At 39.6% G+C, this 19,275-nt stretch overlaps 1 protein-coding gene across 1 annotated transcript in view; it reads right to left on the bottom strand.

Moving 5' to 3' along the window:
- fancl (FA complementation group L) overlaps positions 1–18,308 on the bottom strand; it is a 31,688-nt gene extending 13,380 nt beyond the window's left edge. The window contains exons 1-8 of the mRNA XM_042502430.1: positions 18,014–18,308; positions 17,356–17,414; positions 17,103–17,163; positions 16,523–16,579; positions 16,106–16,203; positions 7,840–7,936; positions 5,388–5,456; positions 166–316 (exon numbers count right to left, since the gene is read on the bottom strand). Of these exons, the coding sequence (XP_042358364.1) occupies positions 166–316; positions 5,388–5,456; positions 7,840–7,936; positions 16,106–16,203; positions 16,523–16,579; positions 17,103–17,163; positions 17,356–17,414; positions 18,014–18,100 (679 nt within the window). The 5' untranslated portion in view covers positions 18,101–18,308. The remainder of the gene's footprint in view (positions 1–165; positions 317–5,387; positions 5,457–7,839; positions 7,937–16,105; positions 16,204–16,522; positions 16,580–17,102; positions 17,164–17,355; positions 17,415–18,013) is intronic.
- Between the last annotated feature and the right edge of the window lie 967 nt (positions 18,309–19,275).

The raw sequence follows: 19,275 nt of genomic DNA, 5'->3' as shown, positions 1-19,275 counted from the left end.
TATTTTTTGTCATACCGACTGATTAGTGTTTCTGTATGTGATATTTAAGCATATATATGCCAAACGCATCATCAGTTTCAGTCTGTGCAGCACATGATACTGAGATGAATTCATCAACTGTCTGACTCATCTTTGACTATGCTGAGATCATCGTTGATACAGTACCGATAGCGATCCGCCTCATGGTGTCAGACCGGCTGGGTTTTTCCGGCTCCAGGATCCAGGTCTTAGTGTCAATCTCGTCCAGGACGTCCCAGAACTCAGTCAGGGACTCCAAAACCAACAGGAACTGGCTGTAGAGCTGGTCCAGAGTGCTCTATCAAACGGGACCACAACAAGCACAGAGGTCACTTAAAATATTGCAGAATCAAGAGGTACTCCAACAGCGGTGGAGCTTTTTCACTGTTACCGAACAAAACTTTGTCCAAACTGCAAAAAATATTACTACACCAGTTTCCAAAAATCAATGCTAGCAGACCAGTGATTGGATTTAAATGATGTGGCTCGACTCGTATGTAATATTACGTTATAGGACCCACGGGACTCGACAGCAGCCTCTATATGCTCAATCCCCATCCCTAGACAAAACAAGTAGCTGGAAAATTTCTGCAGTATTTGCGGCAAACTGATGTCGATTTTTGCATGGTTTTATGGACTGAACTATTTGCTGTTTAACTGCAAGACATAAAAAAACGCCTCTCACTGTGTAAACAGTAAATGTGAGGAGTGACTAAAGGAGGAGGCAAAGAATCATTTCATTGCATTATTAGTTAACCATTACATTAAAAAAACACACTGAGAAGCTGTACATTTTTGTTTTTTAATTGGCAACCAAAGTGAACTTAAAGTGCAGATAAAAACTGACCAGTTGGTAAAAACTATAAAAACTTAAGGTGCACACACATGTTCTTGCACACACACACACACACACACACACACACACACACACAGAGGAGAAAGGGAGTCTGATAGAGGTGTCGGAGACCAATACAGATGGAATGAGAGGGAAAAAATTAGGGGAAAAAATGAACCAAAAATTATGGGTCATTGTGCCAGCACAGTGCACACAATTAAGCATCGTCCAGGTGCTGAGAGCCTCGGCAATTACAGCCCAATTAATGCCAGTGGCATGATTACGGTTACAGCTCAGGATAACTACGCTAAGCCCAGTTCAGACAGAGAAAAAAAAAAAAAGAAAAGGAAGAAGAGCTGGTAATTGAATTCTTGCTGTATCTGTGAGGAGAACATGAGTGAGAGCGGAAGGCCGGGAGAAAGTTTGAAAGACGCTAAATCTGAGCTGAGATTTGCTCCTTGGCCATCTCAATCAGTCCTCTTTATCTATTTATGCTATCTCTCAATGACCTCAATTTAGCTCTTAAAAGCAGGCGAGCTGCAAAAATTTCACTCCTCTTTACACGGATGCCTTTAAACTTTAGAAAGGAATTAAGAAAGCTTCATTCATCTTGTAAAAGAAAAAAAAATTACTACTACTTACACACAGTTTTTCAATCACAAGACAAATCTGGCATTTCACAATAACACAAATGGTTGTCTTACACATAAAATCTACTGCAAATATGTCAACATTATTTTAGTTGCAATATAGAATATTTAAGTGATCATTAATGAGGTTTTAACAGTATGTCAGTGAATGCATCATGACATTGTAGAAAGGTTTGTTCCTGTTAATCTTGATAAACAAATCACAGGTCAGAGAACAAACAGCTGCTGAGATGAACATGATCAATATTAACAGTATATTTTCTGTAGGCGGGTTTTTACTACAGATTTGCACAACTGTAAGTGATATTTTCTAAATGTTGACTTCTCCTCTTGCAACAGCATTCCAAGAAGCCTGGTGGTGGATGTTCAAAACATTAGCAGCTTTATTTCTATTGCAGCCACCACACTAGCCGTCATTATTTCCAATCCAAGGAGACGTGGGTGTGTTATGCGAGCGATAATGGAAAGGCGAGCCCCTTATACGAATAAGGCCACATATGAGGGATTTCTGGGAGGTGATAGTCCACGATTTCACAGAGGAACTGTGGATTCAAAACTTTCAGATGATTCCCTTAAATTTTGAACAGTTATGTGATGCAATAACAGCTCTTGTAGCTCTTGGTGCATCATGAGGGAGCCAGTTCCTACTGACAAGCACATAGCCATAGCATCATGTGACCTAGAAAAGTGAAAAAAAAGTGTCTCCATTGCAGTTTTGCAAAATATGGCTTTTTTGAGTTGCCTGAAATACCACCTCATGTGAGCGGAAAACTCTTTTTAAATTGATGTGTTTCCATTAGGCATGTATTTTATGTTTTATCTTGTATCTTTTTATCTCTTTGTCATGCTTTTATTCTATAAGTTGTCTGTGGTGTCTGAAAACTGTGTCGAATGGATGCCTTTTACCCTATACTGCAAACCAAATTTACCTACGCATACAAATAACGGAACCTGTACCTGAACCTGAACCTGATTAGGCTATTTTATATTTGCAATTTAAATTTGAAGATTCATGAAAACCTAATCTGCAGAAACTTCTATAATGTTAAAATGGACCAAAATCTCTGATGAATGTGTCCTGCACCTTGTTGAATTTATGCCACCAAGAGTTAAGGCAGCTGAAGGCAAAAGAGGGTCCTACCCTGTACTACTAAGGTGTATCTAATAAAGTGGCCTGTACATGTATATAGGGTGCTTAGATGCAACACAGCTTACACAAACAGGCAGGACTTTAAATCAAGCTGTGATATGCTTTTAACATTGTCCACACTCACCTATTTATTCAAACTGAAACCTCCTTCATTTCTTAATTCATGCAGTTTTTGGTTGTTAAAAATCACCTTTTTATAGTCTGCTAGCACAGAGGACACAAACTACACACACACAAACACACACGCACACAGGTTTATTTCTCATCCCATTCTAGTTCCACACAAATGCACAGAGTGGCATGTCTTGGCCCTGCAACAGAGCAGGCAATAATTACTCATTCAAATGAACATGTCAGGACTGCCGACAGACAGGCCCTTCCCCCCGCCACACACACACACACACACACACACACACACACACACAAACCCCATCACACACACATCAGACAAAAAACACACTTGGCACAGATGCAGGCACATACACACATGTAAACACACACACACAAACGCACACGCACACGCACACGCACACAGACACACACACACACACACACACACACACACACACACACACACACACACACACAGATATACCCGTACATTAGCATCTCTCTGCTCAAATTCTCTTTCTCACTGTTCTCTCCTTTCTCTGGTTTTTGCCTACACTGTCACTCAGCACAGACACAGAAACGCACACACACACACACACACTGACAGCACCCTTCCGTAATATATTTGAAACACTAAGAACGGTCCAGTGCAATGCTCAGCAGTACTTCTTATGATGGACAAGGCGACTGTTGGTTGGACTGTGAAAAAAAACAGAGCATCTGTGTGTGTGTGTGTTTGTGTGTGATCACGCTAGTGAGTTAGCGACACACGGACTCAGAGGCAGTGACAGAGATGAAAAGCAGAGGCAGAGTGAAAGAAGCAAGACGGCAAACAACAATAACGAGGAAGCAAAGAGATACAAAGAGCCCACAGCTGGTTTTACATCAAAACACTTTTAAGCCAATTATAGTGGACTCAATTTGAGGGGCTGAAAGAAAACGTCTTAATACGGCAGGTGGAGAAGTGTTTTGTCAAATTATGCAATAGGTAGCACACGATGAGTCAAGTGTATGATTAATCACAGTTTGAGCCTCAAAACATCACATTACAAAACATTACCTTGGAACATCAGCCATCTCCACATTAAGGCTCTGAGGCTGAGCAAAAGTATCAAATATATTTGGCGAATAAGTGATGACAGACTTGGTATAAAGTCTTTTCTTGACAAAACAGATAGAAATGTGTAGATGTTTATTGACTATGACCTGTCACTAGGGATGTGACTAGAGCCAATACTTCAGAAACAAATCTTTGTCAATACTTTTCTCCACTACTGTATATACTGAGGACGCAATCGACCTGACAAGGCAGCAAGCACACCTGCAACTGTTCTAGTCTGCTGTTAAAAGCCAAAGAAAGAGGAAAAAACGTCTACCAGCTCAGAAGAACATCAAAACATGGAAGAAAGCAACACGTGCAGCTGCCGCGACAACACCTTCTCAATTCATCAAAAATAAGTCATTTTTTTCTGAGGACAGCGCTTTTTGTAAATGTCTTTGCAATGGAAGCTCATAGTTACACTCTGCTATAAATACCAGCAGTGTGAACTGACGCTGAGTGCTGCATTTTTGTTGTTTTTTTTTTTGTTTCTGGTTGCCGAGAGTTAAAAAATGTTCAACTTTGGTTGAAACTGTGCACTCGCAGGAATCTCCACACATTCATTATTTGTGGCGGCTCACCATGATTAAAGTAGGCCGTGTTGTCAGCTCGTTTCCAATTAAAGAAGCTAGAACTGGCTCCAAAAGTCACTCGATGACATCATATGCTTATTTGCATGTTGGTGACATCATCACGCATTAATAGAAGCAATAAAACTTTGCTGAATTAGATAAAAAAAGAAAAATCCTCAGAAAAATATTTGAATACCATGAGAGCTATGGTTGTTGCACTAGAGTTCACCATTTTCTTGCACTTCCACACCAGAGAGTGAAAGCTTAACTTTAACAATAGAATCTCAGTACAATTGCATCTCCTCTTATCCTAATGCATGGCACAGGACCCTCCACTACTGACAAAACAGGCATTAACTGCAATTAATCGGGGCAGTATGCATGGTAAAGAATCACAATATATTTCTCTCTTTTTTTCCTGATGGTCGGAGTAAGTTTTTAGATTTGTCGCTAGTCACTGTTTAGACATACTGTAGGTTTTACTGTATATTTATTCATCTTTCCTCTTACACAAAATCTCATGAACCCCCACAAGCTAGTACTTTGAGTTTTAGGGGGCTCATCAAGGATTATTAATAAAAATTTAATTTAATTGAATGAGTTTATGTTTAAAAATACACAGAATTATTGTTTGTAAATTATTGTTTTTTTTTTTAACTGTGGTATCAAACTGCGTATTAAGAATCGTAGAATTTCATTGATATTGGCATCAGCTACTGCATTTCTGGTATCATGACACTTGACAAATGCAATATGTGATAATGACTGAATTTAGCATTGTTATGTACTGACATGAAATGTACAGAACACAAAGGAAAGTTAAGGACAGGTTGTGTGATTACTAAAACAAAAAAAAAATGAGGCTTTTATTCAGAATTGTAAATTTTAATGAAAATTCTAAACAGTTAGAAAATTAGTTTGGTAGATACTTTAGTTGTGCATGTGTACATACCTGTGGTGTCCAGGTTATGGCCAGAGGGACAGGCAGGTCAGCTGAGCATTCAGGAGCCCCTGCCGGGTGCTGTGGGTGCACAAGATAAGACAGTTATGTAGAAAATTAAAAAAAAAAAAAAAAAAAAAGAAAAAAAAAAAAACCAGATCTGATCTTTCATGCAGGAAATTCCCACCCCCCTTTTTTTTTTTTTTTTTTTTTTTTTTTTAAATCTGACCTCTATATGTGCTTATGTGCTTATTATTTGAAGAATGTTATTATGTAGAAATGTATAGTAAACCTTGGCTTTAGATCTGTTTTTTTTTTTATTTGTTGCCATAACCTCTTTAAGTCCTTAATGAGAAGCTTTGGTCAGTAAATACGAACCAGATTTCCTCTTCCCATTCACCTTCAACATCAAGCTACTTTCTGTCCTTTCCCTGTGCTCCTCCTCCCTCACTCCCCTGCCATCCAAGCCTCTATGTGTCCATGCCAGTGCTGCCTCCTCCCTGGCTGTGCCCGGTGAGGGATGACCTGGCGCTGGATCTGGTGGAAGCAGCTGGAACGCAGGAAGGACTCCGAGCTATTTTTTACCCGTTGCCAGAGGGGTGAGGAGGGCCAGGTGGGCAGGTGGACACAGAGTGGGGTCCCAGCACCCTCCCTTGTCCCCAGTGGATGTCATCTGGGCTTAGGTAAGCACCACCTCACTGGGCCTGGAATACGCAGTCCCACTGTGAGATACTTACACTCCTGCCAGCTACGAGAAGCTCCCCTCCCCAAAGACTTTAAGAAAAGAGTTTCAGAGACATAGAGATGTGTACCTTTACCTATCAAAGTAAAAGTGTACTTTTTTGAAGTATTAGTTTTTAAAATGTTTACTTTTATTACAGTTCCTTGCACTGCAAATGTTCATACATCTTCCAATCATAACATCTTTAGTTTCCAGTCACGGGGAAACGTGCAAAATGCCGTCTTCTAAAGTTTTTTGTTACTTGAGTCAGCCTTACACAAACAAAAATATACATAATTATTCTTATAAAATATTTTGGTTGAATATACACTGAGTCTTTTTTTGTTCGCTTGTTTGTAATTTTGGATGTCAATTTATCACTTAAAATAACATTGCGCTCACTTTTATGGTATACCAAGATATTTAGTAATCCTGAGGTATGTTTACCAGGTATGTTTCCCATTACCGTACAAGCACTCCTCTTTCAATAAAACTCATTGTATGTAGTGCACAGCACGCACCATTAGAGCTCAGTCTCCGGTCTCCACTGGTGGAACAGGCATTTAAGCTCAAACACACTACAACATTTAGTGGTGGAGGGAGAAGTTACAGGACTGTGAACAGCTGGCAGGCAGCATGCAGAGAGAGACTCTTTTTTTTACATGTAACTTGGTGAATAAAAGATTAATTTAGACTTTCAACCCAACGACTTTGAGACGAGGGAACCATAGGTGCTAAAATGGTAACTCAGTTCTTGGTTTTAAGACTCATTCCTTGGGTGTCACTGTCCCAGCTATAACTTTGATAAGTACAATATTGTCCTAACTGAAAGAAGTGATGGCTAGTGCTGTGAAAATTGAAACCAAGCTGTAATAAACTGAAATTATCCTTTAAGGTTAACACGAGGCAATTATGTCTAACTGTCGTGAAATTTGAACTAAAAGTCTTAGGACAGTAGTGGTTCTTATAATGGGTCCTGAAGACTCGTGATATCCTTGAGCCTATTAGGAGGCGTTACCAGCAACATGAGGAGCACTTTTATGTCTAAATAATTGAATTCACACTCCATTGTCAGACTTGAGAATACAGAAATCTACTTCAGTATACTCTGACTACTACAAAGTCCAGTCTACAGTTGGATACTAAAATCAACCAAAATCATTATGGCACAAAATATCATTAAACACACTTTGTCACCTTGTATCTGATAATTTGGAGATCTGTGACATGCAAACATTTCAGCCGCTCTGTATTACAGTTATTTCCCCAGCCTACATTTACTTTTACCTACAGTAGTAAAGGGTTTTTTTTGTAGTTCTCTCGTCAGCAGCGAGCAGAGACAGCGGCTATGCAGATTGAGTGTGGGTGTATTGGTTTTCTCTATGCGCAGAGGAAGGTTTTCCATCACGCTGAGGTCTATGTGGAGATGTTTTATCTGTGCTACATCTCAGTCACAGCGGGTTATCATGTCTCTCCACACCCTCTCCAGTTTGACCTAGATTTAGGGGCGCAGATGTAAATCACTGATTTGCTATCAGCAAATTGAACATCCCATATGCGTTTGGTGAAGTCGGCCTGTTTGGATTTGGATTGGCTGTAGGTCAACATCAAGCTGTAGAGTATTCCATTTGATGATGAATAATTTGCAGTGTGAAAATTATCCAGTCCTTACAGTAAACTGTGTGTGTTTCTGTGTGTGCGGGTGTGTGTGTGAGTGTGTGTGTGTGTGTGTGTGTGTCTTACCGTAGTCTTGAGTTTAATAGTGAGGGTGTGCTGCCTTCCAGAGGAGTCCTCTGCCTTCAGCCTCAGCGTTCGGAACTCTGTGTCTATGAAGAGCAGCCTGGAGATACATACACAGTAAATCAACATCCATTCACAGAGAAGGGTACACGACACTGTAAACTGACAGCAGCCATCATCCATCATTACTCGCAGCTGCAGAGAGCAATATTAAGACATCAACTTCTGCCTTTAGATTTATCACTCCCCGTACCAACCTGGTGACATTACATCAGGCTACTGCTCCACAAACAGGGAGCACATAACTAGGGGCTTTTCTTCCCCAAATTCTAATTAGCATTCTTCTACAGTGAGTGCCTTTTTAATGCTCTAATGGAGGGATATAGCAAAACTAATCATACTGATGCTGGGAGCATTATTTTCATCCTGAGTCACCACAGAACACCCTGGATTTGATGCTTTTTCATAAAACTGTATGCAAACATACTGGCTGTATGCACACTCTGTTAATTGCACAGTAATAACTAATCTGACGGCTCTTCAGTCAGCACATCACCTGACCGATAAGCGGCAACTGGAGTGACTGCACCTTTTGTTATGCAATACAATAAGACTGCTATTTCACATGAATCCACATGGGTGCATGCAAATAATAATAACTATAATGCACATAGAGATTTGCTCAAATAAACACCCTTTATGTGCCAATTCAAAAATAACACAAATGTCTAATAAATTAATAAATATTCTCCAACAGTCCCCGACTTCTGAATAGTTCGTGGTTACCTTCCCCTCCAAGAGCTGCTTAACCTGAAATAATGTCAATGTTCTGGGTTTTAAAGGTCTACTGTATCGTCACTTGTACGTCGCTTTGGATAAAAGCGTCTGCTAAATGAAATTGTAGAATTGTAGAATTGTATAGGATTTACTGACATCTAGTGGTGAGGTTGCAGACTGCAACAAACTGAAACTTCTCCCATGTGCCAAGTATGAAGGAGAACTCTGGTGACCAACGTGAAAATGCAAACGGTCCTATCCAGAGGCAGTGTTTAATCTCTCTTATTTCTATTCTCTTAAAACATTGGGAGAAATGAAATGACCAATTTGGTAAGACATGTTCCACAAATTGCAAGAAATTTAACCTAAATATTTGTTTTTAAAAGGGTAGAGGGTTATCAGAAAATATTTTTTCAAAACTAGGTAAAAAATCTAAGAAAACTATAATAATAATAACAATAATAATATTTTAATAATAATAATAAGATTCTTTTTTTGGGCTTTTATTGTCTTTAACTGACAGGACAGTGAGAGTGTGAAAGGGGGAGAGAGAGAGGGGGAGACATGCAGCAAAGGGCCGGGGCCGGATTTGAACCCACGGCCACTGCAGCGAGGATACAGCCTCTGTACATGGTGCGCCACTCTATCCACTGAGCCATCAGACACCCCATAATTTTTATTTTTAAACTTTTTTTGTGCTAATTTTTTAACCATGTCTTGTTTTGATTTGAAAGATATCAAATCTAAAATCAAATACAAAGATTCATGTTTTAGTCATTTTGCCCAGGTTGGGTGAAGTCTGGATTTCGAGTTGCTTAAAGACAATTTGACAGGACACAACTGGCTGCTGACAGGAACAGACCTCAGCCCAACGTCACTCTGCAATTTCGGAGTAAAAATGCAACACTAACACAACTTTAGCAGTTACAGGGAGCTGATTAAAGCTTTCATAAAATAATGTGTCTCGCTGTGACCTAAAGATGGGTTCACATTTTCAAGCTTGAGTCAACCTGTAAATCAGACCCTCTCCTTCCCGAGCTAATTATAACCTATTGAGGCTGAGGACAAAAACACTGATCTGCACCAACACTGCTGTCAGATTTACTGCTGCTCGGGCACACAACGAGGGAGTCACTTCCTCCCCCTCTCAAGTCCTTCTCTAGTCTACTGAGACCCGTAGACAAAAGACCGATCTGAGACAAAGGATTTGGACAGTCCCTCTCCAGATTTACAGTACATTACGATGGACGCTCTGTGCCGAGGCTGACATGGCTGTATATCTGCGGAGGATTTATGGAGTGTGTTAGAGTGGAGTGATGTGAGCAGTGTGCTTGGGGATGACACACACACACTTAGGGAAGTGATGGAATGATGGGAGACGGTTTCCAATGTGTCCGATTCATAAAAGTGTCTGGCTCGATCACATTTGCAGTCAAATGACGACGAAGGGCAACGGTGCTCAAGTGTCATACGCACGCTAACATCTACACACACACAAACACACAATATCATGTCGATTCTGCTGTGTCCCTTTCTTGAACGCTGACCCGATTCGTCTCCGCACCTACACTTACTCAATTTCACCATCTCTTTATCTCTAAAATCATCTACATATTGAGATCTCCCACACTATCTCCTCATACACACATGTCAATACTGATATCAGTGTCGCCTATCAGGCCTAAATCATCTAACTGCAGCTCAGAACTTCTTGAATCAACGTGGGTTACTTCATATCCTCAGGTACACATTTACAAAGAGTGCAGCCCCGTAAAATACCCATTACTGCTAACAACAATAAATACACAAATCCGTCAAGCATGACCGCTTAATAGACCTATGCAAGTGAAGGAAGTGACAAGCATCCAAATGAACAAATCAATAAATAACGGGTTGAATCATTGAAATAAATTGCCGGCGATTTGTAGAACACATGAATAAAAAGTCTGCCGGTTCTCTCGAAAGGAAAAATCTGCTTCTTTTTATTTCTGCAGTGACATCTGAGTAAATCACTGCGTGTTCCTTTGTGTGTCTGCAGACTGTTAGGTAGGTCTAATGGGCAAAAACACAGTGCAATGATTTTGCAGGTTTTAAAAAAAAATCCAGATATTGGGCATTATAACACCTTTTTTAAAGCCACCTGGAATTAAATCAATGTTTTAACACCCACTGTGTTACCTGTAGGAGACACGTTACCTGAGCATGACTATATATTTGCTGTGTGTGTTGAGTGGGGTTTGATATCTCTGTATTCAATCCAAATCAAGTACAGATCTGCTTGTTGGATCCAAATCTTTTCTTGTGTCCTTGACTGCTCTAAGTGATTCTAATTGAAAATCTCTGAACTTTTCAGAAAGGCAGTTCTGTCGTCACTGCAGCTCTTTTAGCTACTGACTATATCTTGATGAAATACACATCATCTGACGATAAAAAAAAAACATCCATTGTTTCATATTATGCTATATCGTTTATTTCGTCATCTGACAACGCTTTGTGTCCATCCTCATGGCTGAGCGGGCGTCTACACAAGGCCGAACTGAGCTGGGTCCTTCAAACTAAAAGCACCATGGTTTCCTCTTCCATTTATTTAATTATAACAATACTTTAGTTAACTTTACTATGACAGTACTTTATTTAACTATAAACTTTACTTCATCTAACATTATAACAGTGGTTTATTCAAGTTAATTATGACAGTAATTCATGTAACTATATTTTATGGCAGTAGCTACTATATCTGTAACTGCAGGTCATTTAATAATTTTGTATTTTAGTAGTTTACAGCAGTTTAGAGTCGAATTGAAAACATTGGGATATGTATCGTGTATCGCGATATAGCCTAAAAATATTGTGACATTATTTTAAAGCCATATCATCCCAAAATAATTCAACAATGCATAACAGAGTACACAAGTAAAACCTTAAAAGTGTGGTATCACCAGTGGATATATGGACAAATAAGCAAGTATTGCTGGCATATCAGCCAATTTCTAAGTGGATATATAAGTTGTAAACAATAAATGAGTAAAATGAAAAGGAGGAAAAAGGACAAAAAGAGACATAAAATTCTGTGGTGTTTCATAAGAAGATAAAATGTAAGCTGAACCACTTATTTCATTCTGCAATAAGAGGACAAGTCCGCTCAGTCCTCAGTAGCGACCAACTTTAACAAACCCTATCAGCTGAGCAAAAGTCTCATCGGTGCAGCCCTTACACACACATCTCCATCTCCTCTCCTCTGAGGTCTCGCACCTAGGATGGCAGGGACGAGCTGCCGCCCCTACTTGGCCATGATGGAAACAGCGTGACAGTCAGACGTCCTGCTGGGAAGACTGATGAGAGCATCCCATTTGCAACTCCACAGCCAAGTGAGCTGCTTCCAGACAGCGCACAACACGCACATTTGTGCTAGTGTGCATGTCTCTCAATTTTTGTGTGTGTGTGTGTTGACAAAGTGATTAATGAACAATGAGATCAACACATATGTACTGTTGTGTGTGTTGCATGAGAAATTTACATGCAAAACCATGGCGCGCACATGGTACAGGGAATAGAGGACGGTGTAAGTCACGTGCACAAAAACAATGCATGTGCAAATCAAGTGCAGAAACACACTAATCTTTTAAAGCACAGAGACACCTATGTATTAATTAGCTTGGTTTGCAGTCTTACTGTGCTAACCAGGACATTCTCATTACTTACTGGACGTAACTGCATAAATCCCAATACTATCTGTGATTGCATTTACATCCCGCGATTATAGGAGTCATTTATTAGCTGGCCTAATAATGTAACACAATAAAGAAAAAAAATCAAGGTTAGTGTTTAATCCCTCAGCTCTGAGTCTGGTAGGCCCCAACAAAGCCCCACTGTCAGAGTGCTGCTATAACTGGCCTCAGAAGAGCAGCAACACAGTGTGACAGAGTGATAACACCGTGATAAGAAGAGACTTACACCGAGAGGGCTGTGAACATGGAGTGCCAGCTGTGCCCGTAATGAGCCCTGGAGCTTCCAGGGCCACGTTTTGGGGCCACCAAGTGATGGCGGCTGACCTACTTGACCTCATTTTCCATTAATTAACACATGGTATGCCATCTCCAGCCAATTAAGATGACCACACTCTCAAATGCAGAAATGGAGACACACTGGGGGAGAGAGAGAGACAGAGAAAGACTCACTTACCTGGCCCAATCAGCAGACAGAATTACAGCTGAAAACCCCTGGTGGCTATTAGCACGGCCCATACCAATTAAGACGCTAAGCGAATCTCGAGTGCTTTGGAGATTGAGGCCCACTGTGTATAATGCCTCCTAACCGTAACACGACACTGAAAATGATGTTGGTCCCATTTCCAGCATAAAGCATACCTTCACCCCCCCTCCTCCTATTAAAACCTGAGAGTCTTCAATTAGAGCCATTTGCATTTTGCTAATATCATAATTGTAGCCGTGGTCATTAATAGGAAAGTGGAAAATGAGTGTAGTAGTCAAGGCTTAATCCGAGCTGGGGGAGAATAGAGATCTTCCTACTAGCCACCACTACCCTCCCCCCCCCACCCTCCCCTCCTTCTCTCCTGACGAGTGCAGACGACGGTATTAGCTGGGCCTGTCATCGCACGTGGGCTCGGAGTTATTAAATGTGACCTGGATTTAACTATAACTCAATAACTAAAAATAAGGAAGTCATTAAGAGCCATTTGTTAATGTGGAGCTGTGTTGTTGCAGGCTCTCCAATCAGTTTAGACGGCTGGGGGACAAAAACAAGGGCTGCTCCATATAGCTGTTTAAAAGCACAGGAGGTTTCCAGCCATATATAAACACCACAATATGTTAATCTTACCTCTGGGGAAAATACACACAAAGAGTAAAAAAACAAAACACAAAACCCTATATCAACTACTTACAGTTTGAACAATAAACTGCCTTGGTTGCTGAGTTGCTCACAATTGCCTATTTTTGGCCCACAAACTCTGAGGTGCACAGTAGGTCCCTATGTACTGTAGCTTCTGTCTTATAAAGGCAAAAAAAAGCAAAAAAAAACCAACAAAAAAACAGAGTTCATATCTTGATCATCCTAAAGCAAGATTCATCAGTGAGCACCTCTGTATGCAAAGTACTTTCAGACTATCCTCGGACCATGTAAGTGGGGATGGGAGCATAGAAATGAAAGTTTACATCAGCGTCACCACAATATTGAAGAAGACAAGACTTGCTTCAAAACTAGGGATGTCCCGATCATGTGTTTTTTTTGTCCCTGATCAGAGTCATTTAACATTGAGTGTCTGCTGATCCGATACTTGTATTTTTCTAAATAATACAGCTGCCCGGAGCACACTTAAAACTTAATTAACTTGATTTCGTTACTTGCAGCGGCTTAGTGAGTGAGGCTAGTCTCCCCCTCTCTTCTCTGAGCAGGGTGGAGAAACACTGTCTGCTATAGTTGAAGGCAAAACGAGATACTCACACTGAGCTGAAACAAAACGAGTGCTTGTTACTTTGGTAAAAAATGTAAATAAACAGTCTCATACTGCGTTTTTGTTTATAGTGTGTGGTGTTTTGCAGCAAGCAGCTGCTCTTACACACACAAAGAAATTAAATAGTGGGGAAACAGAGACAGCTGAGTGGAGGAGAGTTGAAAAGGGTGGACTCTGTGTTGCTGTGCATGAAAGTAAAAACACCTATGTGAGATCTAACATAAAACAAAGGATAGTTTGCATGAAAAGCTAAATATTCCTGATCCTGATCAATCAAAAAAAACGCCTGGATAGGCCCCAAGTCCGATGTTTAAAATCGTATCGGGAAATGCCTACTATAAATAAATGCAAGTAAATGTGGGAGCAGCAGTTTTTCTGGATAAAAAGCATGATAATGTTTCTATTTCTCCTCAATTGCAATAAGTTATTTTTATAGTCAAGGATTTATAATCTGCATGTAGTAGAAACTAGCATTAATGCCTTGTGGTTGTATGCCTCTGCAAACAAGCTAAACTTACAGTTTACATCCATGAAAACATGGCTGCTTCAGACACATCTAACCCCCTCAATAGGACAGAGGATCTTTAAAATCAGCTAAGTGGACAACCAAGATTAGTATCACCAATTCAGTATCTGACCAAATGTCTCCGCTTCTGTTTCTGAGATAAAATGCAGAGTAATAGAAAGCAAAGTGTTTCTACAAAACAGTATGATGTCACAGTAAAGCTGACCTTTGATCTTTTGCATATAAAATGTCGTCACTTCATAATTTTATCCAGTTTGACATTTGCGTAATTTATACACTGATTTTGTCATAATTAGTGTATAATTCTTGAGTTATGGCCAAAAACATGCTTTGTGAGGTCACAGTGACCTTTGATCACCAAATTCTAATCAGTTCACTGTGACGTCTAAGTTAAAGATTGTGTCAAAGTTGAGGAAATTCTCTCAAGATGTTCTTCGGATAGCGTGCTCACATAAATGAGACAGACAAGGCCACAGAAATCTTGACTTTTAACTTCCAAAATTTAATCAGGTCATTGTTGAGTTCAAGTAGATGTTTGTGTCAAATCTGAAGAAATTCTCTCAAGGGGTTCTTGAGATATCACGTTCACGAGAATGGGATGTACGGACGTATGCATGGAAGTAAAGCCACGAACATCACGTTCATCATGGTTTCCAAACCATCACTTTCCAAAACTGTGACTTCAGAGCAGTTAGTAGAAGCAGTGATCAGACAGAGCTGAGTGACAACTGGAGCTGCATGAATACTTCGTCAGATATGTGAAGGTGACATGAAACAATATGTCGATTTAACAATTCATCCATGGACAGAAAATTAATCTGCAGTATCTAATCTGTAATAGTCCAGAGAATTTACAGCGAGCGAGTGGGAGTGTTGATGGTGCTGTTATCATAAGGCTCACGACAAACCAGAAAAAAACCTGTCCCCCCCTAGGGTTTTTGTGATTGTTGCAGTCTGAAAATGACTGATTTCAGGACAGCTTTTAAAAAAATGTGATGCAGTTTTTTTAGGTGCTTTTTCTATAATAATCAGAATTATTATGTCCAGTGTTCTGAAGTGGTGTGTCATAGTTTGTTTTGCATGTTTTGAAATGTTGTGTCGTCACCATAAAAGACACTTTGAAACTGGAGGAAATGGGATTATTTCTTTTAAAAACATGGGAAGAAAGAAACGAGCAACTAAATGAGAAATAACCTAAACATTTGAAAACATAACAAAAAAAATGAGATTTTACCTATTCTAGATATCCAAATTTGCGGTTAAGTTCAGACAGACAGTAATTGGACAGAATTGCAAGATGGTGCAGAATTCACAGGGATTGTTGTTTTTTAATGCAAAGTTTAGTGATTGTGAATTGTATTTTGTCTCCTTTTGTTTCTCCGTCTGCAACTTTGTGTTTTCACCACTGTCTGACCAACCTGGTTAAATAAATGTTTAATAAAAATAAATAAATATTCCCACAGTGGACAGGCATTGTAAAAGTGGCTACTTACTTGCCCCACCCAAGGGTCTCCATCTCAGAGATGAGCTGAGAGTAATACTGTGGAGGCGGGATCGAGCTGCTCTCAGGGCGGCTCTTCAGGCCCACTTCCTGCAACAGCAGAGAAAATGTTTCTTATTTGAATCCCAGAGGTTTACGCACAAAATATCACAACTCCACTATTATCTTTCTACTAAAAGCAAACTACATAAATACAGCAAAACGGAATGAAGGCCAATGGGTCTTACACCTTGTTTGTGGCAAGCACATAGGTTGATACATTTTTCATTAATCTAACAAAATATACATGTACATCTGTGCCTCAAAATCAAGGCTATTGATAGCGCCTGAAGGTTCCCATTTACTTTCTATTCACAAGGCAACAATGTCAAAGTGACCGCGCCAACCACTGTGTCATTCTCCTCCTTACCAAGACGGTCTTCAGCTCCAGAATGAAACTGACAAGATCAGCCGACTGCTGCAGCCTCTGTGAGGAGTCAAACAAGAGAGAAAAGACATCCTTGAATGGGAGGATAATGAAGTGACAGTGTCTATTTTTTTCCTCTAGCCAGCCATTCAAATCAAACACAGTGTTTGTGATTAATGGGGGCTGCCACCAGCTTTAATAATTAATGATAGCTTAAAGGCTGTGAAAATAATGAACTTTGCAGCCCGGGGTGAAATATCAATCTCATCCAAATAACCCTGAGGGGCAGCATAACAAATAGGGACATTTTCCAGGCGATGTTAATTAAACAGTGAAAAATATTTTTCTCTGCTTCTGAGTGAGGCGAGCCTGATGGGTGACAGGGAGTACAAGAACGACGGCGAGGCACGATGCAGGGAACACAAAGGAGCCAAAATGACGTGACAAAAAATATAAAACACAGCGAAATCAACCTCATTTCAATAAGAGCTGGCAGACACAACACAACAAAAAAATATTATGATGCAATTTGAAGAAAAATGCAACTGTGATGTATGTGTTTGGGGCTGTATGTAGAGTTTACCTGCTTCACTATGTGCTCATACCCATGCAACAGGTGTTTTAACTGCCAACAGCAGTGAAGCCTGCAAGAACAATATTATATATAATTAAAAGATATTACATGAAGCACATTATGCAGCGGCTGATTCTCCTTTGTGATATACTGGCTTGAAATTTGACATATCAATTTGTAAAAGGTGCATGATTTCTGACAACATTGATATGCCTAAGTAGGTGTGGTATATTTTAATAAGACTTGAGATGATCATTTATACCTGGCCTGTTTAAGTTGGTGATCCGGTGGTAGCAGTATTCTCACCCTAAAGTCTTGTTCCTGTGAGAATCATATCATGACAGGCACAAAACAATATTAAAGACCAGTGCAAAAGTCACAAGTGAAACGCCAGCCAGCTGATTTATTCAATAACCTCTAAAACTGTATGATAAAATAACCACGTGGCCTGCAGAACTCCACAGAGAAATGTAACAATGCATAAAAAATGCATATTGATAACAACAAAACTTTGAACGACACCTGAATCAGCATTATCAACTTTTCAATTCAGCCTAAATTCTACATAAAAAGTAACAACTGTTATATTTAATATTGCTTTTTACAGCTGCACTTAGTTCAACCATCGCTGTAATAACGCTGCTGCAAACGGGATAGAACATAGCGGTGCGTCTTCAGTTTATGAGCGTGCAAATTCAAAACAAAAGTTCACAAAACAAACATTTTTCGAAAGGTCCGATGCATTTCACGTATGCCGAATTTACAAGCGGTTGGAGAACATTTGTGGAACGTCTGACGTTCTATTCTAACAAGCATGTAAATGTGTCCATGGCAAGGGATCATTAAACGGACTAAATTGTGAATGTTGTTCAGAGAAAACAAGCAAGAAAAATGATAACACCGCTGGCAGATTTACTCACCTGGACTGTGATGAATCCGTCATAAACAGTTTTCTCCTTGTTGAGAGGTAAAAGCAGTGGGTTGTCTTTTACCAGTGAACTCTCCATCGCTCTGTTATTGAAGGTAAGACAGTCAAACTTAGAGGTAACTGTTAACTCAGAGGGACTGCTTCCTTAGCTAATATTAGCAAGGATAGGATATTCTAGCGCTGCTTTTACAATTTTTAAACAACTCGGCGAACATTTGAACTTACATAATTCAATTACGGCTGTTAAATTACAGTTAACAGTTACGGACAAATTTAAGGCTGTAACTTCCTCATCCAGCCCGCCATGGAAAACAAAACAAACAACGTCACACGGCTAGCTGCCTTCACTGACCTAAAAAAACATCGGAATTCAGACAGAATCACTAGTTGGTGTGCCGTGTAAATAATATCCTGTTGTGTTTATAGTTGTTGTATATTCATTGTCTAACTGTATGAGTTGCAGTGATAACATGGTACATTAAGTCATTTTTTGTAACCACAGAAGGCACTTTTAGAGGAGTCTTTGATTCATAACTTTAAAAGAATGCTTACTGACATGGGGCATTTGAACGTTGCATTGGCTTCAACATAAAGTAGCTATCAAAAATAAGTTTTTAGAGCATTTCACAGTCACAGTAAACTGAATGAAGTTGCCTTTACTCTTCTGTTTTTATTAGGCTTACCTATATGTATCTCTACTGATCTTTCACTGTCCTTTGCTTGGGTTATTACTGCATGGGTTGATGCACGGGTTGTTCCTGAAAGGAGAAAGTAACTGAATGCTGACTGGAAGATGAAAAACCAAAGCACAGTCAAATTATGATTAAAATATGCCATAAAATGTGATATCAGGTAAAAGCAGAGCATGCTCACTGGTCGCCTAAAGCTATGGAATTGCAATAGAATTGAGATATTAATAGGATAAAGACCATTTTCCTCATAACAAAGGGATTTAGAGATTCATGCAAATTCCAGATCCTCATGTTGAGGTGTTCCAGGTGTCATCTTCACTTTATAAATGTCTCTCATTAAATTTCTTTCTCACTTTTCTTTTTTGGAATCATGTAATAAATTAGACAACACACTTCTTTAGTATGTGCTATAAAGACACAGAGAGTGATTCACATCCATATAAATTATTTGTAAGGTATTTTAAATTTAATTGATTGACATAAAAGATTACTTCAAAAATATTTTGTTAAACAGATAAGTAGGGCCACTTTACTATACATCTCCATTGTAGACATTGTAGAC

The sequence above is a fragment of the Plectropomus leopardus genome, chromosome 15 (genome assembly GCF_008729295.1).
Source record: "Plectropomus leopardus isolate mb chromosome 15, YSFRI_Pleo_2.0, whole genome shotgun sequence".
In the NCBI taxonomy this organism is placed as follows: Eukaryota; Metazoa; Chordata; class Actinopteri; order Perciformes; family Serranidae; genus Plectropomus; species Plectropomus leopardus.
The sequence above is the reverse complement of the archived record's forward strand: the minus strand, read 5'-3'. Positions and strand labels throughout refer to the sequence as shown.